General features: G+C 37.6%; 1 protein-coding gene across 16 annotated transcripts in view; it reads right to left on the reverse strand.

Annotated features, from left to right (window-relative positions):
• Positions 1 to 19,847, reverse strand: part of LOC138819658 (protein PRRC2C-like) — a 75,452-nt gene that overhangs the window by 38,587 nt on the left and 17,018 nt on the right. For 10 of the 16 annotated variants that reach the window (XM_070011132.1, XM_070011143.1, XM_070011141.1 and 7 more), the window contains exons 2-15: positions 17,885 to 18,051; positions 17,144 to 17,321; positions 15,772 to 15,881; positions 14,427 to 14,552; positions 13,239 to 13,453; positions 10,722 to 10,804; positions 9,259 to 9,392; positions 9,095 to 9,182; positions 7,835 to 7,979; positions 6,302 to 6,355; positions 5,348 to 5,945; positions 2,403 to 2,572; positions 1,866 to 2,130; positions 226 to 436 (exon numbers count right to left, since the gene is read on the reverse strand). In XM_070011132.1, the coding sequence (XP_069867233.1) occupies positions 226 to 436; positions 1,866 to 2,130; positions 2,403 to 2,572; positions 5,348 to 5,945; positions 6,302 to 6,355; positions 7,835 to 7,979; positions 9,095 to 9,182; positions 9,259 to 9,392; positions 10,722 to 10,804; positions 13,239 to 13,453; positions 14,427 to 14,552; positions 15,772 to 15,881; positions 17,144 to 17,321; positions 17,885 to 17,996 (2,489 nt within the window). In that variant the 5' untranslated portion in view covers positions 17,997 to 18,051. The remainder of the gene's footprint in view (positions 1 to 225; positions 437 to 1,865; positions 2,131 to 2,402; positions 2,573 to 5,347; positions 5,946 to 6,301; positions 6,356 to 7,834; positions 7,980 to 9,094; positions 9,183 to 9,258; positions 9,393 to 10,721; positions 10,805 to 13,238; positions 13,454 to 14,426; positions 14,553 to 15,771; positions 15,882 to 17,143; positions 17,322 to 17,884; positions 18,052 to 19,847) is intronic. The other 6 variants (XM_070011142.1, XM_070011138.1, XM_070011133.1 and 3 more) reach the window with 3 other exon arrangements.

The raw sequence follows: 19,847 nt of genomic DNA on the forward strand, positions 1-19,847 counted from the left end.
CATTTAATGCTAAATTTCCCGATCTAATTAATAAAAAAAGGTTTCATCTGAAATTTTAAAAAGGACAGAGGAAGGAATGAAGAAAATATGCCCAAAGACAAAGCGAAGAAACTAAATGGTATGGCTCAGAATAATCTTTTAGGACAGCACAGCTTTCCTTTTAGCCACAATATTCCATTTAGTCCACTAATATGATTTTCTTTAATAATCTCAATAATTTGTAACCTTGGATCTTCAGGTTCTTCAGGAGCCTTTGGAGTAGTTGCAGGCTGAGGCTCAGTGTGAGGATAGGGTTCTGACCCCCACATCATACGAGGCTCAGAAAGGGAAATTGCATGATCTCTTGCAGATCGAGCTATATGTTCAAATGATTCAGAACTGTTTGGTGATCCTTCTATCTGGTCTCTTCTCATTAATGGCTTAGTAGGAATCATTCCTGTAACACAGGTTTACAGAGAGATAAATCAGAATTGAAGACAAAACATGCATCATTAATTACTTGGAATTTTTTTTTTTAGGTTTTTTTTTTGTTGTTGTTATTTTGAGTAATACTGAAGGTTGTTGAGAAATTATATAAAAGCTGTTCTGGGCTAGGAATCAGAAACTCATGCCTATAATTCTAGAGTGACTCAGGAGGCCAAGATGTGAGGATCACAGTTCAAAGCAAGCTTGTGCAGGACAGTCCCTGAGACTCTTGTCTCAACCAGCAAAAAGCTTGAAGTGGAGCTGTGGCTTAAGTGGTAGTCTTGAGCATAAAGGCTCAGGGACAGAGCCTAGACTCTGAGGTCAAGCCCCAGGACTGACACCAAAAACAAAACAACAAACTGTTATGGGAATTTGATTTTGCTATTGCTCTGAAAATACTGAAACCAAAATAACAGTCTACTTCCAAGGGGGGGGAATAGGCATAAAAACAGATACTAATGGGCTGGGAATGTGCTTAGTGGTAGAGTGTTGGCCTAGCATGCATGAAGCCCTGGGTTCAATTCCTCCGTAGCATAAAAAAAAACAAAAAACAAAACAAAAAAACAAAACAAACAAAAAACAACAACAGATAAAATCCACACACTGTAATTGTAAGCATGTTAATACAAAACATCAGAATTATAGCAACAGGATAATTTTCCAGAGAAAACTATTTGCTATAGCAAATTCTTTTTTAGGAGGACTGTGGTGGGGATGGGAGCAAAAACAGTGTCTTGCTATGTAACCTAGTCTGGCCACAAACTCCTGCTTCATCTCCCAGAGTGCTAGGATTACATGTGAGTCATCTTGTGCTGGTTCAAGTTGTGATTACTGATCAGCTTCTTATGACACTTTGTTTTCCTCAGTATCATTTTGATAATTGATGATTTGGATTTATTCTAATGGATTTCATAAAGGCACTAATTATTTTGACTAACACAAATAAATTCAGTGTTAGAATAGTAAACAATACAAGGATTTAAAAAGATGGTATAAAGCTGGGAACTGACGGCTCTCCCTCCCCTGTAAAAATAGGTAACATTTAAATAATGAATTACTAAAGAAATGTCTCAGAGCTCAAATCTCAGCACCACTGAGAGAAAGAGATTTAAAATAAAACCATTTTAACCAACGGCAGGCATTTAGAAGACATGGAATAACTGTCATTTAAAAATTTAAAGAATATTCATAAAACAAAAGGAAATATTTTGGTTTTGCCACACAGTTGATGTAAGTTACCTGGATTGTTTGTGTGTGTGTGTGTTTTTCTGGGCTGAGATTTATATTATGAAAACCTAGAGTTCCTATTTAAACTCTTATTAGATTACAACTCTAAAATTGAGACTAAATGAGGGGGGAGGGAAACAAACCGCAAGGAAGGTTTGGCAGTCCGGACTGACCAGGATGAATGGGTGGTATGTCCATAGCAGGTCTTCCAGACATCATCCGAGGATCCATGTAGGACTGCATCATCAGCCACCTCGGATCAAAACCCATGGAGGCCAAATGCTGGGGGTGAGGTTGCAAGGGCTGGTAAAGAGGTCTGTGTGGTGGCGGAGGACCAGCACCACCCGACGGCTGTGAAGGGACGGTTTGTGGAAGTACACCCTGCTGTTGCTGCTGCTGCTGCTGCTGCTGCTGCCATTGCTGCTGCTTCATTTGTTCCTGAATGAACAAGACCTCATGTGTTAGGATTCGAGTCACACGTCATGAATCAATAAAATCAACTACATCACAAATAATGGCCTTTTTTGAATCCATGAGGGAAAAGACAATGATGAAAGTTGGCCAGGTGAAAAGACCAAAAGAACAAGTAACAAAATTTGATCTTACACTATAGAATCATTCTGAAAAGTCAAAAGACAGTATCTATAAATTAGACAGAGACCATGAAACAATCTCACATATTCATGTTAAAACCCTTTTTGCATCATTACCTGCTGCCTTTGGAATCTTGGTGGTAATGACTTCTGAAACTGTTTGAAATAACCAGATAATACAGCAGGACGGGGTTGAGACCCCGATTCTGGTTCTGATTCGTGTGCTACTTGAGTGGTCTCCTTTTCACTGCGATTGCTGTCTTGTCTAGTGAAAACTGGCTCCCCTTCTGTATGAGGAAAAGGTAAAAGAACTGTCAAACGTATTAATGACCAGACTGAAGTACAAGGAAATGTAATAAGAAACATCTACAACACTTCAAAACATCTCTTTATATTCTAAATTGGAAGTCCTAAGATAGTGTTATTAAAACCTTAGATTTCCCCAAAACTTGATTGTGAGAGACCACAGTGCAAAATACTTTGTTGCACAAATATTGTTTCTATTTTCCATTAATTTCCATAAATATCAAGGAAATATTTAATGTCAATCTTAGTAGGACCTATATGAAAACTGGCTTATAAATACTTAAGAATAGAGCGCATTGATTCATTAACATACTTACTGGATTAAATAACTATTATCTATTAAAAAAAACACCTTACTGAGCTTAAATATGAAGGCAACAGTGCCAGCTAGCTACTTTCCAACAAAAGAATTATTCATAATTAGTATTCACTCAGTCAATTACTATGTACTAAAAGAATCACAGACACATGCATATGCACACACATTACAGGTTTTTGTTTTTGTCTGTCATGGGGCTTGAACTCTGGGCCTGAGCACTGTCCCTCAGCATTTCAGCTCAAGGCGAGCCCTCTACCGCTTGAGCTACAGCGCCACTTCCACATTAAGGTTTTTATGGTAATGAAAATTAGTGGTAATTCTAGAGAATGTCATATATCAACAATTACAGAAATATGTTACAAATTCTTTTCTCAGATGACTAGTGATGAATGTTAAAAGGAAATTTTTTTTGCCAATGTAAAAATGTTGTCAAGAATCAAATACATTTATCTTTTTTGTATTATATTTACTATCATGAATGATAAAATATATAGTAATATAGGTGCTATAATTAAAAATTGAATAGGTGCCCCTCAATGGAAAGCTAGCTAAATTTAAACTGCAACGAGAGAACACATTTGGAGGCAAAGCTAAAGTGACAGAGTAACTGCCTAAAAAGTGCTAATCTTAGCTGGGCACCATGCCTGTAATCCCAACTACCCAGGAAGGATCACAGTTCAAAGCCAGCATGGGCAGGAAAGTCTGGGAGACTCTTTATCTCCAATAAACCACCAGAAAACCAAAGTGGTGCTGTGGTTCAAGTGGTAGTGTTCTCCTTGAGCTGAAGAGTTCAGGGACGGCACCCAAGCCCAGACAGAGTTCAAGACCCACAACTGACCCATTCCCCCCCCCCAAATGCTATGCTCAAATCCTAGTACAGAGATAAGTGATAGTACAATGCTAATGAATAAAGATTATTAAAGAGACAATTAAAATGATTTTAGATATTGTTACCATTCAAAAATCAAACTCATCAATGTTAATACATGTATTCAGTGGCAGCTTTACAATTACTTTCCTATTTTTTAATTCAGTCTTCTCACTATTAAATCAGATTCCTAAAGGATGATTATAGAATTTATGAACATTCAAGTATAACAATGTTACTAATCTCTGTTGTGCTACATTACATTTTGCTTTTTTTGGTGTTGTGAACAATTTTCTTATGCATTTATAGACTTAATCATATAAATAATATATAAGCTAATATTAATATCAAAGTATTTCCAAAAATATTATGGGTTGGGCACTAGCAGCCATGCTTATAATGCCAGATACTTGGGAAGTAGAGAATGGAAGATTATAGTTTGAGGCCAGTCTGAGTCAATATTATTCAAAAACAAAACAAAAAAAAAGCTGGGTATCATTGTATTTATGGTAGGAAATAGGATTTCAATCCAAACCAGGCTGGAGGATGAGGAGAGAGGGAGATGAAGGGGAAATTCAAGACTCTAGTTTAGTGGCAGAGTAAATGCTTAGCAAGTCTGAAGCCTTAAGTCCAAACCCCAGTACTGCCCCCTCCAAATACAAATGAAATCAAGTAACGGAAATTTTATTTTTATTCTATCTCAAGCCACTCATTAGAAATTAGCTCCACTACAAATTAGTAATGGTTTTGTACTACATTTTCATTTTCTTAAGACTTTTAACAAGAATAATTTTTTTAAAAGTTAAAAATTACAGTCTTAATAGCATAATAAGCTACAGCTTGGAAGCTGGTGAATTTAATGTAGGAAAAAGCCAAATTTAAACTGGTATAGTCACTTAATTATGAAAATGCAACATTTTGTCAGTCATGGAGTTTGAACTCTGAGCCTGGGCACTGTCTCTCATCTCTCTGGCTCAAGGCGAGCGCTCTACTGCTTGAGCCACAGCACCACTTCTGGTTTTCTAGTGGTTTATTGGAGATAAGAGTCTCACAGACTTTCCTGCCCGGATTGGTTTTGAACTGTGATCCTCAGATCTCAGCCTCCTGAGTCGCTAGGATGACAGGCGTCTGGCTGAGAAGGGAGCATTTTTATGAAGGGCTATTCCAGTTCAGTTTTAAAGGTATGAATCAAAGTCAGTAAATAAAATTTTGTAAGGTAAATGTCAGAGAAAAAAAAAACCACATTAGACTATGAAACCAATTATATCTGCAGACAAAATAAAACTGAAGCTCATTTCATAATTTCAAGAAACACGGTATTTATATATAAAATTAGAATAGATGGCTATAATCCTTTTAGTACTACAAATGGTACCTCAAAACAGTCACCTGTTTATATGAACAAGATACAAATACCCATGATTGAACTAATTATACATTTATAAGGTTTATGTAAGAATGAACAAGATAGGGTGGATACAATTCAATGGTAAAGCATTTGTCTAGTTTGCACAAGGCCTTTTTTCAATTCTATCAAACAAATCTAGAACAATGAATTAGCAACAGTACCTTTATTACAGCTGTTTTCACTTTCTTGTTTTTCTGCCACAGGCTCTAAAGGAGATTCCTTGGGTTCAATTTTTTCCTCCAGCTTCTCCCTTTCCGTCTTCAATTCACTCTCCTTTTCCTGTTCTTTAATCTTTTGTAGTTCTTTCTCCTTTTCCCTCAGTTGTTCTAATTCTTTCTCTTTTTCTTGCTTTCTTTCCTTCTCCATTTCTCTCTGTTTTTCCTGCTCTTTCTCTAGCTCTTTCTCCTTTTCCTGCTGTCTCTCCTTTTCCCGCTCCCGCTCCTGTTCTTGTTCTTTTTCAAGTTCTTTCTCACGTTCTCGTTCTTTTTCCCTCTGCATCTCCTCTGGAGAAGGTTGCTTCTGCACAATGGCACGCTTCTCATCTAAGCGCTTCAGCTTCTCTGCGCAAGCCGCCTTTCTCTGCTCCTCCATTCTGCGCTCTTCTTCTTCACGCCGTTTACGAGCACGCTCCACTGCTGCAGAAACTTCTGACTGTTGTTTTCGCCTTTGCTTCCATATCTCATCTTCATCAGGTACTTGCTGCTTGGGAGGAAAGGAGCCTGGTCTTCCAGACACTGGCTGCCGATCTGGAGGTGGATGCTAGAACATTCAGATTTTAGATGAGAATGAGGAATTCTGACCATTACTGGGCGTCACAGGTATGGAAAAGTATGAAGAAAAAATGGACAGATCGAGGATATTTAGGAGTGTGAGCACTTTAGTAGGTGCAAAATATTCAGGATAGCAGCACATGTGCCTAGGAAGGTCAGCATGCAACAGTGTGGAGGAATCAGATAAATTAAAAAGATGGAGAAAGAAGGGCTATTAACACCAAGAAGAAATCAACATGGGTGGAGACAGATCTATGTTTAGACTGAAATATCAAGAAAAGTATATTTAAAACTATTATCTAAAACATAATATAAATAACATAACAAGACTTCTAAAAAACTTACCTGCTGTGCAAGCAATTTTGGAGGTGGTGGTAGGTGTGAAGATGGTCCTCGTTCCTATTATAAAGACAGAATTTCAATGACAACACAGTAAAATCCATCTATCCTTTTCTCTTTATGAGACCTAGATATAATATATGGAATATTTACTTGATTAAACTTGCAAAAAGTTCAAGATGCAGTTCTCCATTCTTCCATGAAGAAACCCTCATTCCTGATTATATTAATGTTATATAAGACAAAAACTTTAGTAGTATGTGAAAAATCCTCCTTTGATAGGATTCCTTAGTTCATTCTTCAATGATCATCAATGCCTTTGGAATAAAATCCAAACTCTTCTTACAGCATCCTCTTGTTCTTTGACATTGCTGGGAATGAACTCAGACCCTTGCACATACTAACCAAACTTAATGCCTTTGAATACCATTCATTTACATAATTCAGCTCCAACAAATGGTTCTTATATAGCTTACTACTCAGTATTTTTTTTTTTCTTTTTTCTTTTTTGTTGGTTGTGGGGCTTGAACTCTGGGCCTGGGTGCTATCCCTCAGCAATTCAGCTCAAGGTGAGCGCTCTACTGCTTGAACCACAGCACCACTTCTGGTTTTCTAGTGGGTTATTGGAAATAAGAGTCTCACAGACTTTTCTGCCCGGGCTGGCTTTGAACCGTGATCCTCAGATCTCAGTCTCCTGAGTAGCTAGGATGACAGGTGTGAGCCACCGGTGCCCGGCTCAGTATTTCTTAAATTTGACTTCCTTACCTCTTTTTTCTTCCTAGAACTTGAAACCACACTCTTACTTTTGTTTAATGGGCAATTACTGTTTTAAGAACTGGCTCAAGTATTAAGTCTTTGCAAAGCCTTTGCCTGAACTTATAATCTTTAAGACATCACACTGTGAACTCAGCCTTACTATATATCATAGTGCATTAAATATACTCATGCTTATTAGCTGTTCTTTATCCTTTGAGACTGTCAGCTACCTTCTTTTAGCTTCCCAAAAAGAGAAATACTTGTTCTGCACAAATTCAACAAATATAGACCAACTATGTTGTGATTCCTTAAGGAGAGTTAAGTGAACTCTTGAAGGTACCCTTCATTTCTAGTTCCCATTAACATTTACAATAACATAAATAGAATCAAATATACTTGTTCCCCATACTTCCCCAACAATGATCCAGACTTCTTTCTTTGACAAGCATTGTCAGTAGGTGTTATTTATCTACAAAGACAGCATACCACCTCATACATAGACCCAACTAGATAGTAAAATATATTCAGTAATTGATAAATGTTTACTTTTACTTTAGAAAAACAGTATTATCCTTCCATTTAGACATACCTAAGAAGAAGGAAAAAAAAAAAAAAGGTAAACTTTAGCTTTTGCTTGGTCATGTTAGCCACTATTTAGTGTAATAAATCAGAGATCCAGGAAACTTACAAAAAAGATGAAGTTCCCATTTTAAAGTCCCCATCCCAAAACTAATTCACCCACATTATCAGTAATGATGAAAGATTTGTATGAGCTCAGCAGACCTGACTAAACGTAGGTCCTTTCGCATAGGGTCCTTTTGTCACTGGTGGTTGAGCAGGTGTCTGGGAAGGTGATTTAGTATTGCGAACTTCTTCTGCTTCTTTCTGGTTTTCAGTATTTTCAGAGACTTTTGAAGTTTGATCTTCACTGAAAAATGAAAAAATATAAGAAATAAGAAAGTGAAGGATGATATAAGCAAATATGATTTTTCTAGGAAAAACAACAGTTTCTGTATGGCTCTGGGGGCAAAAATATATCAAAAGAATGAGCTGAGTATGGCTTAGTGACATTACTCAAACCTGCTACAAAAGAATATAAGCCCATCATTTAATATTAACTGCATTTCAATTTATTGATTTAGTGAGAAAACATAAACCAAATTATAGTTTTTATAAATCTGAACAAATCACAATGCCATATCTGAGTAACTATACCAGTATAAACTCCTTGAATAGTTTAAAAGCTCAACTTGCTGGGTGCCAGTGGCTCACACCTGTTAATTCTAGCAATTCAGGAGGCTGACATCTGAGAATTGCTGTTTGAAGTCAGCCCCAAGCAGTAAAGTCCACGAAACTCTTATCCCTAATAAACTACTCTGAACAAGCCGTAAGTAGTGCTATAGCTCTAGTGGTAGAGCATTAGCCTTGAGCAAAAAGAAGCTTGGGGGTAATACCCAGGCCCAGAATTCAAGCCCCAGGGTTGGCAATAAAAACAAAACACACAAAAAAACAAAAAAATCTAACTCCCAACCTTTATGATACATAACCCATATTTTTTATTCTTTTTATTTTTTTTAAAAAGGCAGAAAATACAAAGCTCCTCTAACACCCTAATGCTAAGTTTAATAAAATCAAGGAAAGACTTTTACAGAGCACTATTATGCTCTGCAATTGTTTTGTAACAATGTTATGTGTCTATCCAGTAGTCAGTTTGAATGTTTAAATAAAAAAAATCAAGAAGTTTGAAGCAGCTATGTAAACCCAAGGAATTTTTTTCCAGTTTTTCAAATACGGGGTCATCCAAGTAAAAATCTAAAATGGTCCCTGATACCTTATATCAAAACATCTCTAGTCAAATGTCAAGCACCCAAATATCCTTTATAAACTGTCCCTTCCTATGCAAATTCCACCTCAATTATTTCGTTAGCTGCACAATATGAGTTATTACTTTCCTAAGTGCCGTAAAAACTCCTTGAAAAACAACTCAGAAGTTGTTCTTCTGTGAACTTCAAATTGGTACTAGTAGAAAATATCACAAGTTACCTGCTGATCTCTTTAGGACTGCTACTTCCTTGTTCATCATCATCACTGAAATTCAGCTGTTCTGTGTAATCTACTTCCATCTGAGCACCTGTCAAATCAAGGCAAACTCAGACAGACTGCTTAAAGTAAACAACCTCAAACACTTAACTAATTTTGCATCTTACCTGCCCAACCTTCATCAGCTTCAGCATCTAGGTTATCAAACTTATCAAGTTCCTTCAGTTCTGATGCACTGAGGATGGATGGGCGCTCAGGCTCCGAGGCCCATGAAGGGGGAGGGCCCCTTCCTCGAGGTCCTCTAATGAATGAGAGAGGGCATGGTGGAAAAAGGTCAAGTTTTAATGATACAAAACTAGGTGCACGTTTAAGATAGGAAATTAGTGTTTAATTAGTATTGGCACACAAATGTAATAATGCACAATTGTTATAATAGCTGGAAAGTTTTAAAAACTCTTATAGACTCAAATATGAAATATGGTAAAGGCTAACATTAAACTAAATTTCAAAATATAAAACCGTAATAAAGAAAACTACCATATTAAGGAAATTTTCAACACAGGGCACCGGTGGCTCAGTTAATTGTAATCCTGTCTACTCTAAGGACTGAGGTTCAAAGCCAGCCTAGGCATCTTGTTTCCAACTAATCACCAAAAAGCCAGAAATGGGACTGACTGTGGCTTAAGTGGTAGAGCAACAGCCTTAAGCAAAAACAAGAACAAAAAGAATAATAGCTCAGGAACAGTGCCCTGGCCCGGAATTAAAGCTCCAGGCCTAGCAAAAAGAAAAAAAAAAAGAAAAAGAAAAAAATGTTCAAGGAGGGTATTGGTGCTCATGCCTGTAATTCTAAGAGACTGAGATCTAGATAATCAAAGTTCAAAGCCAGCCTAGGTAGGACTATTATCCCTAAAAATAACTAACCAGACACAACCAGGGATGGAAGCGTGGTTCAAATGAGTGTCAGCTGAGCTCAAACCACATCCTGTTAAATACTACCTCCACACCACCAAAATAAGCTCAGGAGAAAGGGAGGGAGGGAAGGAAGAAGAGGGAAAGGGAACAGGGATTAATATCATGGAAAGTAAAAGGGAGAAAAAAATGTGTTGTCAATTTTAGGCAGAATTATTATTATTTTTTACAATACTTGGGTTTTGCACTCTGGTCCTAATACTTGCTAGACATGCATTCTTATCATAGAGCCACACCTCCAGCCCTGAGTTTTTAATCTGTGATTTCTGAAATAGGGCCTCTCTTCCTGTTCTGGACACAATCCACCTATGATAGGCTTGGAAGCTAAGACAGCAGGCTCTTGCCACACTGCATCTCTTCCTTGAGAAGGTGTCCAATGAGCTTTTCTTCTCCTGGCCTAGGTAGGTCTGGAACTCGGTCTAAACAACCTCGGCCTCTCAAGTACCTGGGGATTACAGGCTTAAGCCACTACTAGTGCCTGACAACAAAGTTCTTTAACAATTCCACTTCTTAAACATTGAGGCTTTATCACTGTAAGGTATGAACAGCAACTATACTCATGAGAACACAAAATAAATCCTCAATCCATACAGCATTCAGAAAGTTTCATGAGCACATGTGACTCTTCTAGACATCTGCTGTTTTCTTTTCATAGTCTTACTTGTTTGTTTCAGATAAAGAGGGTGGGAAACGCATGGGACCATGGAGAGGAGGATATGCCATTCTTGGGTACTGCTGAAACATCTGAATGAAGAAAAAAAATACATTTTATCACTTACTTGCCAAATATTTTCAATTTGACTAGGTGTAAAATCATAACATTAATACTATTTTTTATCACTAATTCCATATTTTATTTACTAGGTATAGACAACCTCCCACCCCAAACCAAGCCATTTACAGGACCACGGCCTCCTAAGTACTAGGGTTTTAGGCTTGAGCCATTTTATCTGTCCTTACATATTTTCTTTTAAAAACTTACTGTTATTATAGAGGTGATGTACAGAGGGGTTGAATGGGTCAAGTAGAAAGTACACTTCCTTTGCAGTGTCATCTGTTCCCCTATTCTCTCCCTTCTTCTCCCTTGAGCTGTACAGTTCACTTTCATCAATGTCCAGTACTTTCCATTGCCACTTTTTTCACCCTTTTTTGAGTTCTATGCTAATCCTCACCTGCTCCCATAGATATACATGTAAATACACCATATATAAGGTAAAGAATACAGAATCATCAGACAAAGAAAAAACAAAGTCTTTTGTTTCCATGAGTCTGTTTCAGTATACATATTATTTTACATAAATATAAAAAAATTACGTGCTGTATCTCTTTGGTATTGGCTTACCTCATCAAACATGATTTGTTCTAGTTCTACCCATTTCCCTGCAAATGACCTTATTCTATTCTTTCTAATGGCTGTATAAAATTCCATTATGTACAAGCACCACATTTTTCTGATCCACTCTCTTGTGGGGGGCAGCTGAGCTGTTTCCATATCTTGGATGTTGTGAATAGTACAGCAGTTAACATGGATGTGCAGGTGTCCTTATCATATCCTGGCTCGTGATGCTCAGGGTAGAGTGGTTGTACTAGTTTACATTCTCACCAGCAGCAGGGTTCCCTGGGTTCCCTTCCCCCCACATCCCCGCCAGCATTTGTTGTTGTCTGAATTCACAATGTTGTCCAATCTTACTTGGATGAGACAGCATCTCAGGGTTGTTCTGATTTGCATTTCCTTTATGGCCAGGGATGAGCATTTGCTCAGGTGTTTCTTTGCCATTCTTACACCTTCTTCTGAGCAGTCTCTCCTTAGCTCCCTTGTCCATTTGTGATTGGTTTATTAAGTCTGGGAGGGGTTAATTTCTTGAGCGCCTTGTATATATTAAATATTAGGCCTTTGTCTGATGCATTGCTGATAAAGATCCTTTCCCAACTGGTTGGGAACTACATCCTTAGCTGTGCAGGAACTTTTTAGTTCTAATGTCTTTCCTCTTGCAGTACAAAAAGTTTCAAATCTGATGGTGAGGAATTATTTGCTTTATAGATGTGTTAATATTATGTATTTGTCCCTGAAAAACCTTTAAAAATACAATGCAAACTACTAGTAGATGAAATAATGTAGAGAGCTGCGAGAGGCCGCACCTGGAAGATGGCGCCGGCTTCCGCCCTCCGCCTTCCCGATGGCGAGTGCTCTCGTGGTAAACAACTCCTGATATGGCTAAGGCAAAGAATCTGGCTTGCTTCTGTGCACCTGAACCTATTGGCGGTTCCCACGTGGCGTATCAGGGTTGGCTACCCAGCGGGTATTTAAGGCTGTGGGGAATTCTCCCCGGGGTTGGGGTCAGAAGATTACTAAAAGGTCCTGAATAAACTGCGGAGAGAAGAGTCCGGTGTCGCGTCGTCATTACCGGCCGAGGCGGTAGCGACAAAATAACATCTTTTTTTTTTTTAGTAGTCTAAAATGATGGAAGGAAAATTCACTCTTTTTGTAGCTGTTTAAACTTTGTTTAGTATGAGGGGTGGGTGGGGAAGCAATTAAAAGGATTGACATTGATCAAGATACACTGTACTTATAAACTGGCATGCTGAATTGAAACCCTTTTGTACAACTAACGATGATCTTAAAAATTTATACAGGCGTAGCAGCACACACACAGCACTCAGGAAGCTGAGGTATAAGGGTTCTAAGTTCAAGGCTAGCTACCCTGGGCTATATAGCAATACACTGAAAACAAACACATGCACATTGACAAAACAAAACCCAACGTTCAAATTAAAGCAAATACTCTTGGCTCTTTTTTGTGCCATAAAACACATCCCTTTGGCAATGTTAGTCCTGCAAGATTTCTTCTCAGAGAAATGTTTTACACTCATTATCTAAAATATGTAATTCAAAAATAATTGTACTAAAACTCTACTAACCATAAAACTTTTCAAAAATAAACATTTGTGCTACATGCTGTTTTATTAAGTCCTAAAATAGTCTATACATGCGGGATCAATTACGTTTTGAAGAAATGTTCAATGTAATATGAAGTGAAACAACCTGTGATTTCAGTTGATATACACGTGCAATTTTTTACTATGCTTACTATTTTTTTAAATGTTAATTTTCAGTTAGATAGCCTTAAACCTATCCCCATTCCAATTCTCTCCTAATACCATAGACTAACATACTTACGTAAGGAGGCATCATAGCTCTGTACTGGGAAGCAAGGGCAGGCTGCTGCCCATTGAGTTTGGCCTGGGGAGGACCGCAAGCTATTCTCTTTTCCACAACCTTGAGGATGTCATTTTGTTCTGATGATATAGCTGGGTTTTCATCCTGGTTAAGAAGCTTTTCATCCTGGTCAGATGGGCCGGCAGACTTACCACCATCTCTCCAACAAGCAACATCTGGTGTGGAAAGAAAAAAAAAAGGACTAAGGAAATATTTGAACATGAACACTGAAAGCAACTTAAGCACATTTCAAGAAAATAAGCAAAGCAGTACAGTGAAGGAGGAGGGCTAGTTATTTAATGAACTCTACTAAGGCTAATATTTAGGTAGTCTAGAGTAGTGTCTTCCAAAACAGAGACTAAAACTCAGTGCACTCCACATTCCAATCTATGACCGTGCATCCTAAAATCACGGTTCTCATCTGACCTGTGTGACGGGGTCAGCTGAGCTTTCTAAGGAAGAGGTGAGAATTTCTCACCCACCAGTGGTGGCAGTGCTCTCATCTATTTCATTCAGTTCTGCTAATCACCATGTGCCCAGGTGCCCAAATTTAGTAACCTCTGGCTTAACCAAGTACAATCACTATGTGGTATTAAGCCAAGAGACCCCATATGGTGGCCAGCCTCCTCCTCGATGGCTTAACCGGCCTCTACCTCACACTTACTCTGTGTGGCCTCCTCACAGTAGACCAGGGTCGGTCTGCAAACCTGCAGAATTACAGCGGAAGTAACAGTGTGTGTCCCTTTCAAAAACAGTGGGGGGTTCTTTTGGGGTTCAGAAAGCCTGTTTCTCTTCACATATTTTAAGGAAGCTGTGTTGTGAACAGCCTCAGCCAAAAGCTGTGCAAGGGATCCAGGAAGTACACCCCAATCCAAGACAGCTTTAGCTCCCAGCTTTATTGTGGCCTGTAAGAATCCATTAGCCATAACCCATAAATTGCTCTTGAATTCATGATCCCAAGATGCAATAGGAAAAATGTATCACAAAATGTTTCATGCAGCAAAAAAAAATAACAATAGTACAGTGGTAGTCTGTGTTTTCACACTAGGCAGGTCACATAATCCAAGAACATTTAGAAAGTACATCCAAGATAAAACAGTACGATTTTGTTGTGCAGTTTTCATAGGTAGGTAGAAAGCATACGCTTACTTGGTGGTCGTAAACTGGGTCCAGGTCCATAGTTGTCATCATTTGCTTCCTTTTCTTTTTTTTCTTGGTCTCCAGCTGCTTGCAGGCTAGGAAATTCCTGCTGAAACTGGCTATTCACCTGGATACCTAGATTTGTTAAAAAACACATTAAAGATAACTTTTATACTAATAGTAGTTCAAACAGCCCTCCCAGGATAGTTTCTTTCATCTTTCTTATAAATTATTCCTTATTTCAATACTGTTCATATCCATAAAAAATTTATCTCCTCAAATCTTTTGCAAAGTTATTGAACAGCCATGAAGAGATAAAAACCTAAAGAGCCTGCCAGGTATATCCTAAAGGACTCATTCATGAAGATCTGCCATGTAAGTAGAATTCTGCCCTTTTCCTCTTTTATTATGACTCTCTGACAATACAGCACAAGCCAAAACCAATTCCTTTATTAAAATTGAACCAACTGAGCAACAGTGGCTCTCATGCCTGCAATCCTAGCTACTCAGGAGCTTGATATCTGAGAATTGTTGTTCAAAGCCAGCCTAGGCAAGAAAGTCTTTAAGACTCCAATTAATCACAGAAAAGCTTGGAGTGGTGCTATGGCTCAAATGGCAGTGCTAGCCTTGAGCAAAAGGAGCCCAGGGACAGTTCATAGGTCCCAGGACTGAGAAAAAAACAACAAAAAGGAAACAAATAGAAAACAGTAACAATTAAATTGTTATTACTGAAAACAGCCTTGTACTGGCAGTTGGAAATGTCTTTAACCTACCACTGAGTAACTACTTGTACTTCACTATTAACTATTCACCCCCACTTATGTACTGGTTTTTATATGTCTTTATATTGCTAATTTTACTAGCTTAGTGCTTAGACTTGCTCTTTCACAGAATTCTACTTTACTGAGTTTCTGTTTTGCAAGTCCACAATTGCTTGGAGGCAAGTGTGTTCACTATTAGCTCTTCCTCTCATGACAAAGTATTTGAAACAGACAGAAATGAGTTTTGAGTAATCAGTACAATGTATGGCTACAAATATGTATGTTTCAAAATATTGACAGTACAGACTTTCTCTTGCTGCGTAGGGATGAAGAAAGACCTTTAAAGACTCCCTTTTTAAGCAGTATCACTGGATCATGCATGCCTCTTAAAAAAAATTTAATTACCTCAGATTTTTAAAGGGTCCATTTTAATAATCTGAATGTTGAAGTGAAATCCCTTTATACAACTAAAGATAATTTTTTAAAAAAAGATCTGAATAGATCTGTTGACAATGCTTTTCACACCTAATCTTCTGCATGGCTGTTCAGTAACTATCAGACCTGACCATATTCCCCAGCTAATGGCCACTTACCATCTCCTTGCCCACCTTGCTTGTTACTGGCCCATGATTTGGGAGCAGGAGCTACTTCTGGGGGAGCTGTTACCCCAGGTTTTGGCTGTGCTGGTGACACTTCTGGTGCTCTTTAAAAAAATGTGAATCCATTATTTCAGACATTACATATTTAAGTAAAATAAAATCAGTATTACATGTAAGGTACATCTGCGTGCTAGGTGTCGGAGCTACAGATCCACTCAGATGGTTTCTCTCTGCAACATCCCTTTAAAATCGTAGCTGTTTTTGTTCTTACTTATCTCTATCATTGCACAATGGTAAAAATGACAGCTTTGCTTCCCAATGCTGGCTTATTATTAGAAATAGCCACAGCAACACAATGTTTTGAAGCAAACACTGGTAAGCAGAAATTTAAATATATACGTAAATACATACAATCTGTACAATGAGCCAGGCTAAGGCTAGGCAAGCTCTCCACTTGGCAGTCAACAGGTTCACCACTGCACTTATACTGTAATTCAAACAGGTAACAGCAACCTGCCTGATCCATTCCCATGAGAAAAAGACACTTAAAATGGTCTACACAATCTTGTTTTACACAATCCTTGTGCTGTGGTAATGCTTAAAAGTAAAAAAGTAGTTAAGAGATGCAAATGTCAATACATTTCTAGCACACTTAGGACCTACAATTGACTTGTTACTATAAAGTAATTTTATTATAACTAAAATTCAGAGCACAATAGTCTACAAATTTGATCACTAACAAGTGATCAAATTCACTATTTCAAGCTCTATATAAGTAGGGCAGGAATTTGATAATAGATATAAGCCCTCAAACCCAATCAAGTATTCAACAGCTGACTTCTTTTTAAGTAAAATTACTGCTATTTAGCTGGGTCAGTTAAAAGTCCTACACAATGCTTGACAAAGAGCAAATACCTGAATGAATCATGATTGAGAGACACTACAAAACTGATTTCTGCTTTCTTGCTCTTTATTCAATAAAGAGTATTTTAATGCTTCATGTACAATGTCAACGCTAAAGATACACAGTGAACTAAGCAGGCAAAATCTTTAGCATCAATGAAATTAGGGTGACAGAATTGTTTCATATTAGAAAAAGAACCAGGCATCAAATCATCTGATTTGATGAGAAAGGAGAGACTGATATAGGCAAAGTTCATTAGCAACTCTATTATCTGTTCTACTATGACAAATAGATATTACTACTAGACCAAAGGGAAAATTAACCAAAAGCTACTATGCAATCAAGACTTTAAAGAGTTTTGAATATGTAAGATAAGCAGTGTATTATTTAGCGCCCAGTAGGAAGCCTAAGTTCTCCACAAAGAAAGGAGTAGGGTTTCACTCCTTAGTAATTCTGACTTACTTTTCTTCTTCATGTTGCTCTTGTTTTGATGCCCATCCGGTGCCATCTTTAGGCACAATGTTTACATTAGGATCATTGCCTTTGTTTTCTGCTTTGAGGCTTGGGAGGTTAGCTGGTGGAGGCATACGCCGCGAAATTCCAACTTTTCCAAGACTCTGTAACCCATGTCGAGCTGCAACTAAAAGATCAGTAACATCAACTTTCTTAGAAGACCTATTTTATTCTTCCAATCATATAGAACAATAAGAATTAACAGACTCTTTGAATTTTTTTTTTTTTTTGGTTGATCAAGGGGCTTGAACTCTGGGCTTGGGGGCTGTCCTTGCGCTCTTCAGCTCAAGGCGAGTGCTCTACCGCTTAAGCCACAGCACCACTTCCAGTTTTCTAGTGGTTTTTTGGAGATAAGAGTCTCACGGATTTTCTTGCCTGGGCTGGCTTTGAACCGCGATCCTCAGATCTCAGACTCCAGAGTAGCAAGGATTACAGGCGTGAGCCACTGGTGCCCGCTTGATTATTCTTAATACTAAGAAAAGGATTTGTAAGACTCAGCTTACAAACCTGTGACATAATTCAAAGCGAAAACATTTAAGTAAAGTTCAGAGGTATGAATTTTCAATTTTAGCATATTTAATTTGTGTATCTTGAAAACTGAATGCCTTCATAAAAAGGCCAATGTAAGGTTGAATTAAACTTAGAAAACAAAAGCACAGAAAATATTAAATGGCACTTCATTTTACTCACCTGTAGTTTTCTGAGTTTCTAATGATTTTCCCTTGTAAGTATTAAATAAACTGAGTGTTGCATACTTTTTCCCATCCTTTGCTTTTGTGCTCTGGCCTGACTTCTCCGACATTTCGGTGGAAACTCATCTAGTCCAAAACCTCCTGGTCACACCCCTTAAAATCAGTCTTTAATATGTACATGAAAAAAAAGAAGAAATATTTTAGAATTAGCTGCCTAAAAACAGTATACTCATATATTAACAATTCTTTAAATGAGAAATGAAGTTATCTATTTGCAGTAATTTAACATCAATATTTTACCAACCATTTTACTATGTGCTGAAGTTAATCAAAATAAACACTTGAATGTATTATCTATGGTTTATATTCACTTAATGGCATTACAGAGAATACTGCATGTTTCAAATATAAAGAATTTGTAGAGATTGTCTACTTAGTAAAGATGAATATAACTTATAAGGCTTGTAAATGACTGGCACCACCAGCCTACGTACATATACAGAATCCATATAATTAAACTTTTATCATTCCCCAAAATGTATCCTAATTTTGGGAGATGCATACCAACCTAAAACTAGCCTATTAATAAGTAGGAGAAAGACAGTTTATACTATTCCTACAACCTAAACATTTGTTCTGGAAGTTACGGTTGAATTAAGTGGCTAATTCAACCACAGAAACTACTAAGAAAGACACTGACAATAGAAGCAGAACAATCAAAGTTAGTGTAAATTCCACATATACATTTAAAAAAATCATATAAAGTATAAACATGTCAGAGAACAAGGTTTTTTCATGCCCTAAAACTTAGGGACTCTTGTGCATACTATTTAGGCAAGTGCTAAATGTTGAGTAGATATATATATTTTCCCCCTTTAAAGCCTGTCCTAGGGCTTGAAATCAGGGTGCTGACCCTAACTACTCAGGAGGCTGAGATCTGAGGACTGCAGTTTGAAGCTAGCCCAAGCAAGAAAGTCTGTGAGACTTATCTTTTAACCACCAAAAAGCTAGAAGTGGAGCTGTGTCAAGTGGCAGAGTACTAGCCTCGGGGGAAGAAAAAAGCTAAGCTCAGGGACAGCACTCCAGGCCTTGAGTTCAAGCCTCAGGACATGTGAGCACATGCTTTAGTTCAAAATTCCAGCTCAACAACAAAATCCTACAATAACACATTGTGCATTTACTGTCATGTTCAATTAAATATTATCTTCAGGGGTAATTTGATTTGAAGAGATGTACTCCTAGAAATCTAACCCATTGGAAAAGCTCTCACGAACAGCATGAAAAAGGAAGAACAATTATAGTGACAAAAAAGGACAGCAAATATTTACTATATGCTAAAATTCAAAGAGATACTTTGCTAGGTGAAAAAAAGGGAACTAATGCATCATGAAAAAGTCAACGCGAGCACTTTCTTTCACCCTCACTCGACGGTTCATAACTAAACATCATTCAATACCAGACTCTTAGAACACCACTACTCAAGCCAACTATCTTGAGCAGCACACCTTTCCTTCTCTCTTACCCAAGAGACAACAATATCACAATACAACTTCCTAGGAGCAAATCTATAAGACCACTTGAATCTATACCTATCTTTTTTCTCTTCTACCTACTGCTACAGTGGTTAGCAGTACTAGTTTCAATCCCAGTAGTTTTGACTTTATCTAGAACATGGACATCTATTCATATCAAAGGGTGAAGAATGAAGTCTGACTAGCAGAAGAAAATGGTAGTTAAAGCATTGACAGGTAATATAAACAGTTGATGAAACATAAAAACCCGTAAATATATTACCAGTGCCCGACACTCAAGAATCATAAACATTAAATCTCAAATAACTTACCACAAAAACTAGTGAGCAAATGTACTATAAGTCAATTTCATACTATAAGTCAAATTCAAAATAAGATAGCATGTTTAGTTTGTCCATTTCCTTACACGAGGTTAGCAACATCACACAA

The sequence above is a fragment of the Dipodomys merriami genome, unplaced genomic scaffold (genome assembly GCF_024711535.1).
Source record: "Dipodomys merriami isolate MVZ:Mamm:240054 unplaced genomic scaffold, mDipMer1.0.p SCAF_81, whole genome shotgun sequence".
Taxonomy (NCBI): domain Eukaryota; kingdom Metazoa; phylum Chordata; class Mammalia; order Rodentia; family Heteromyidae; genus Dipodomys; species Dipodomys merriami.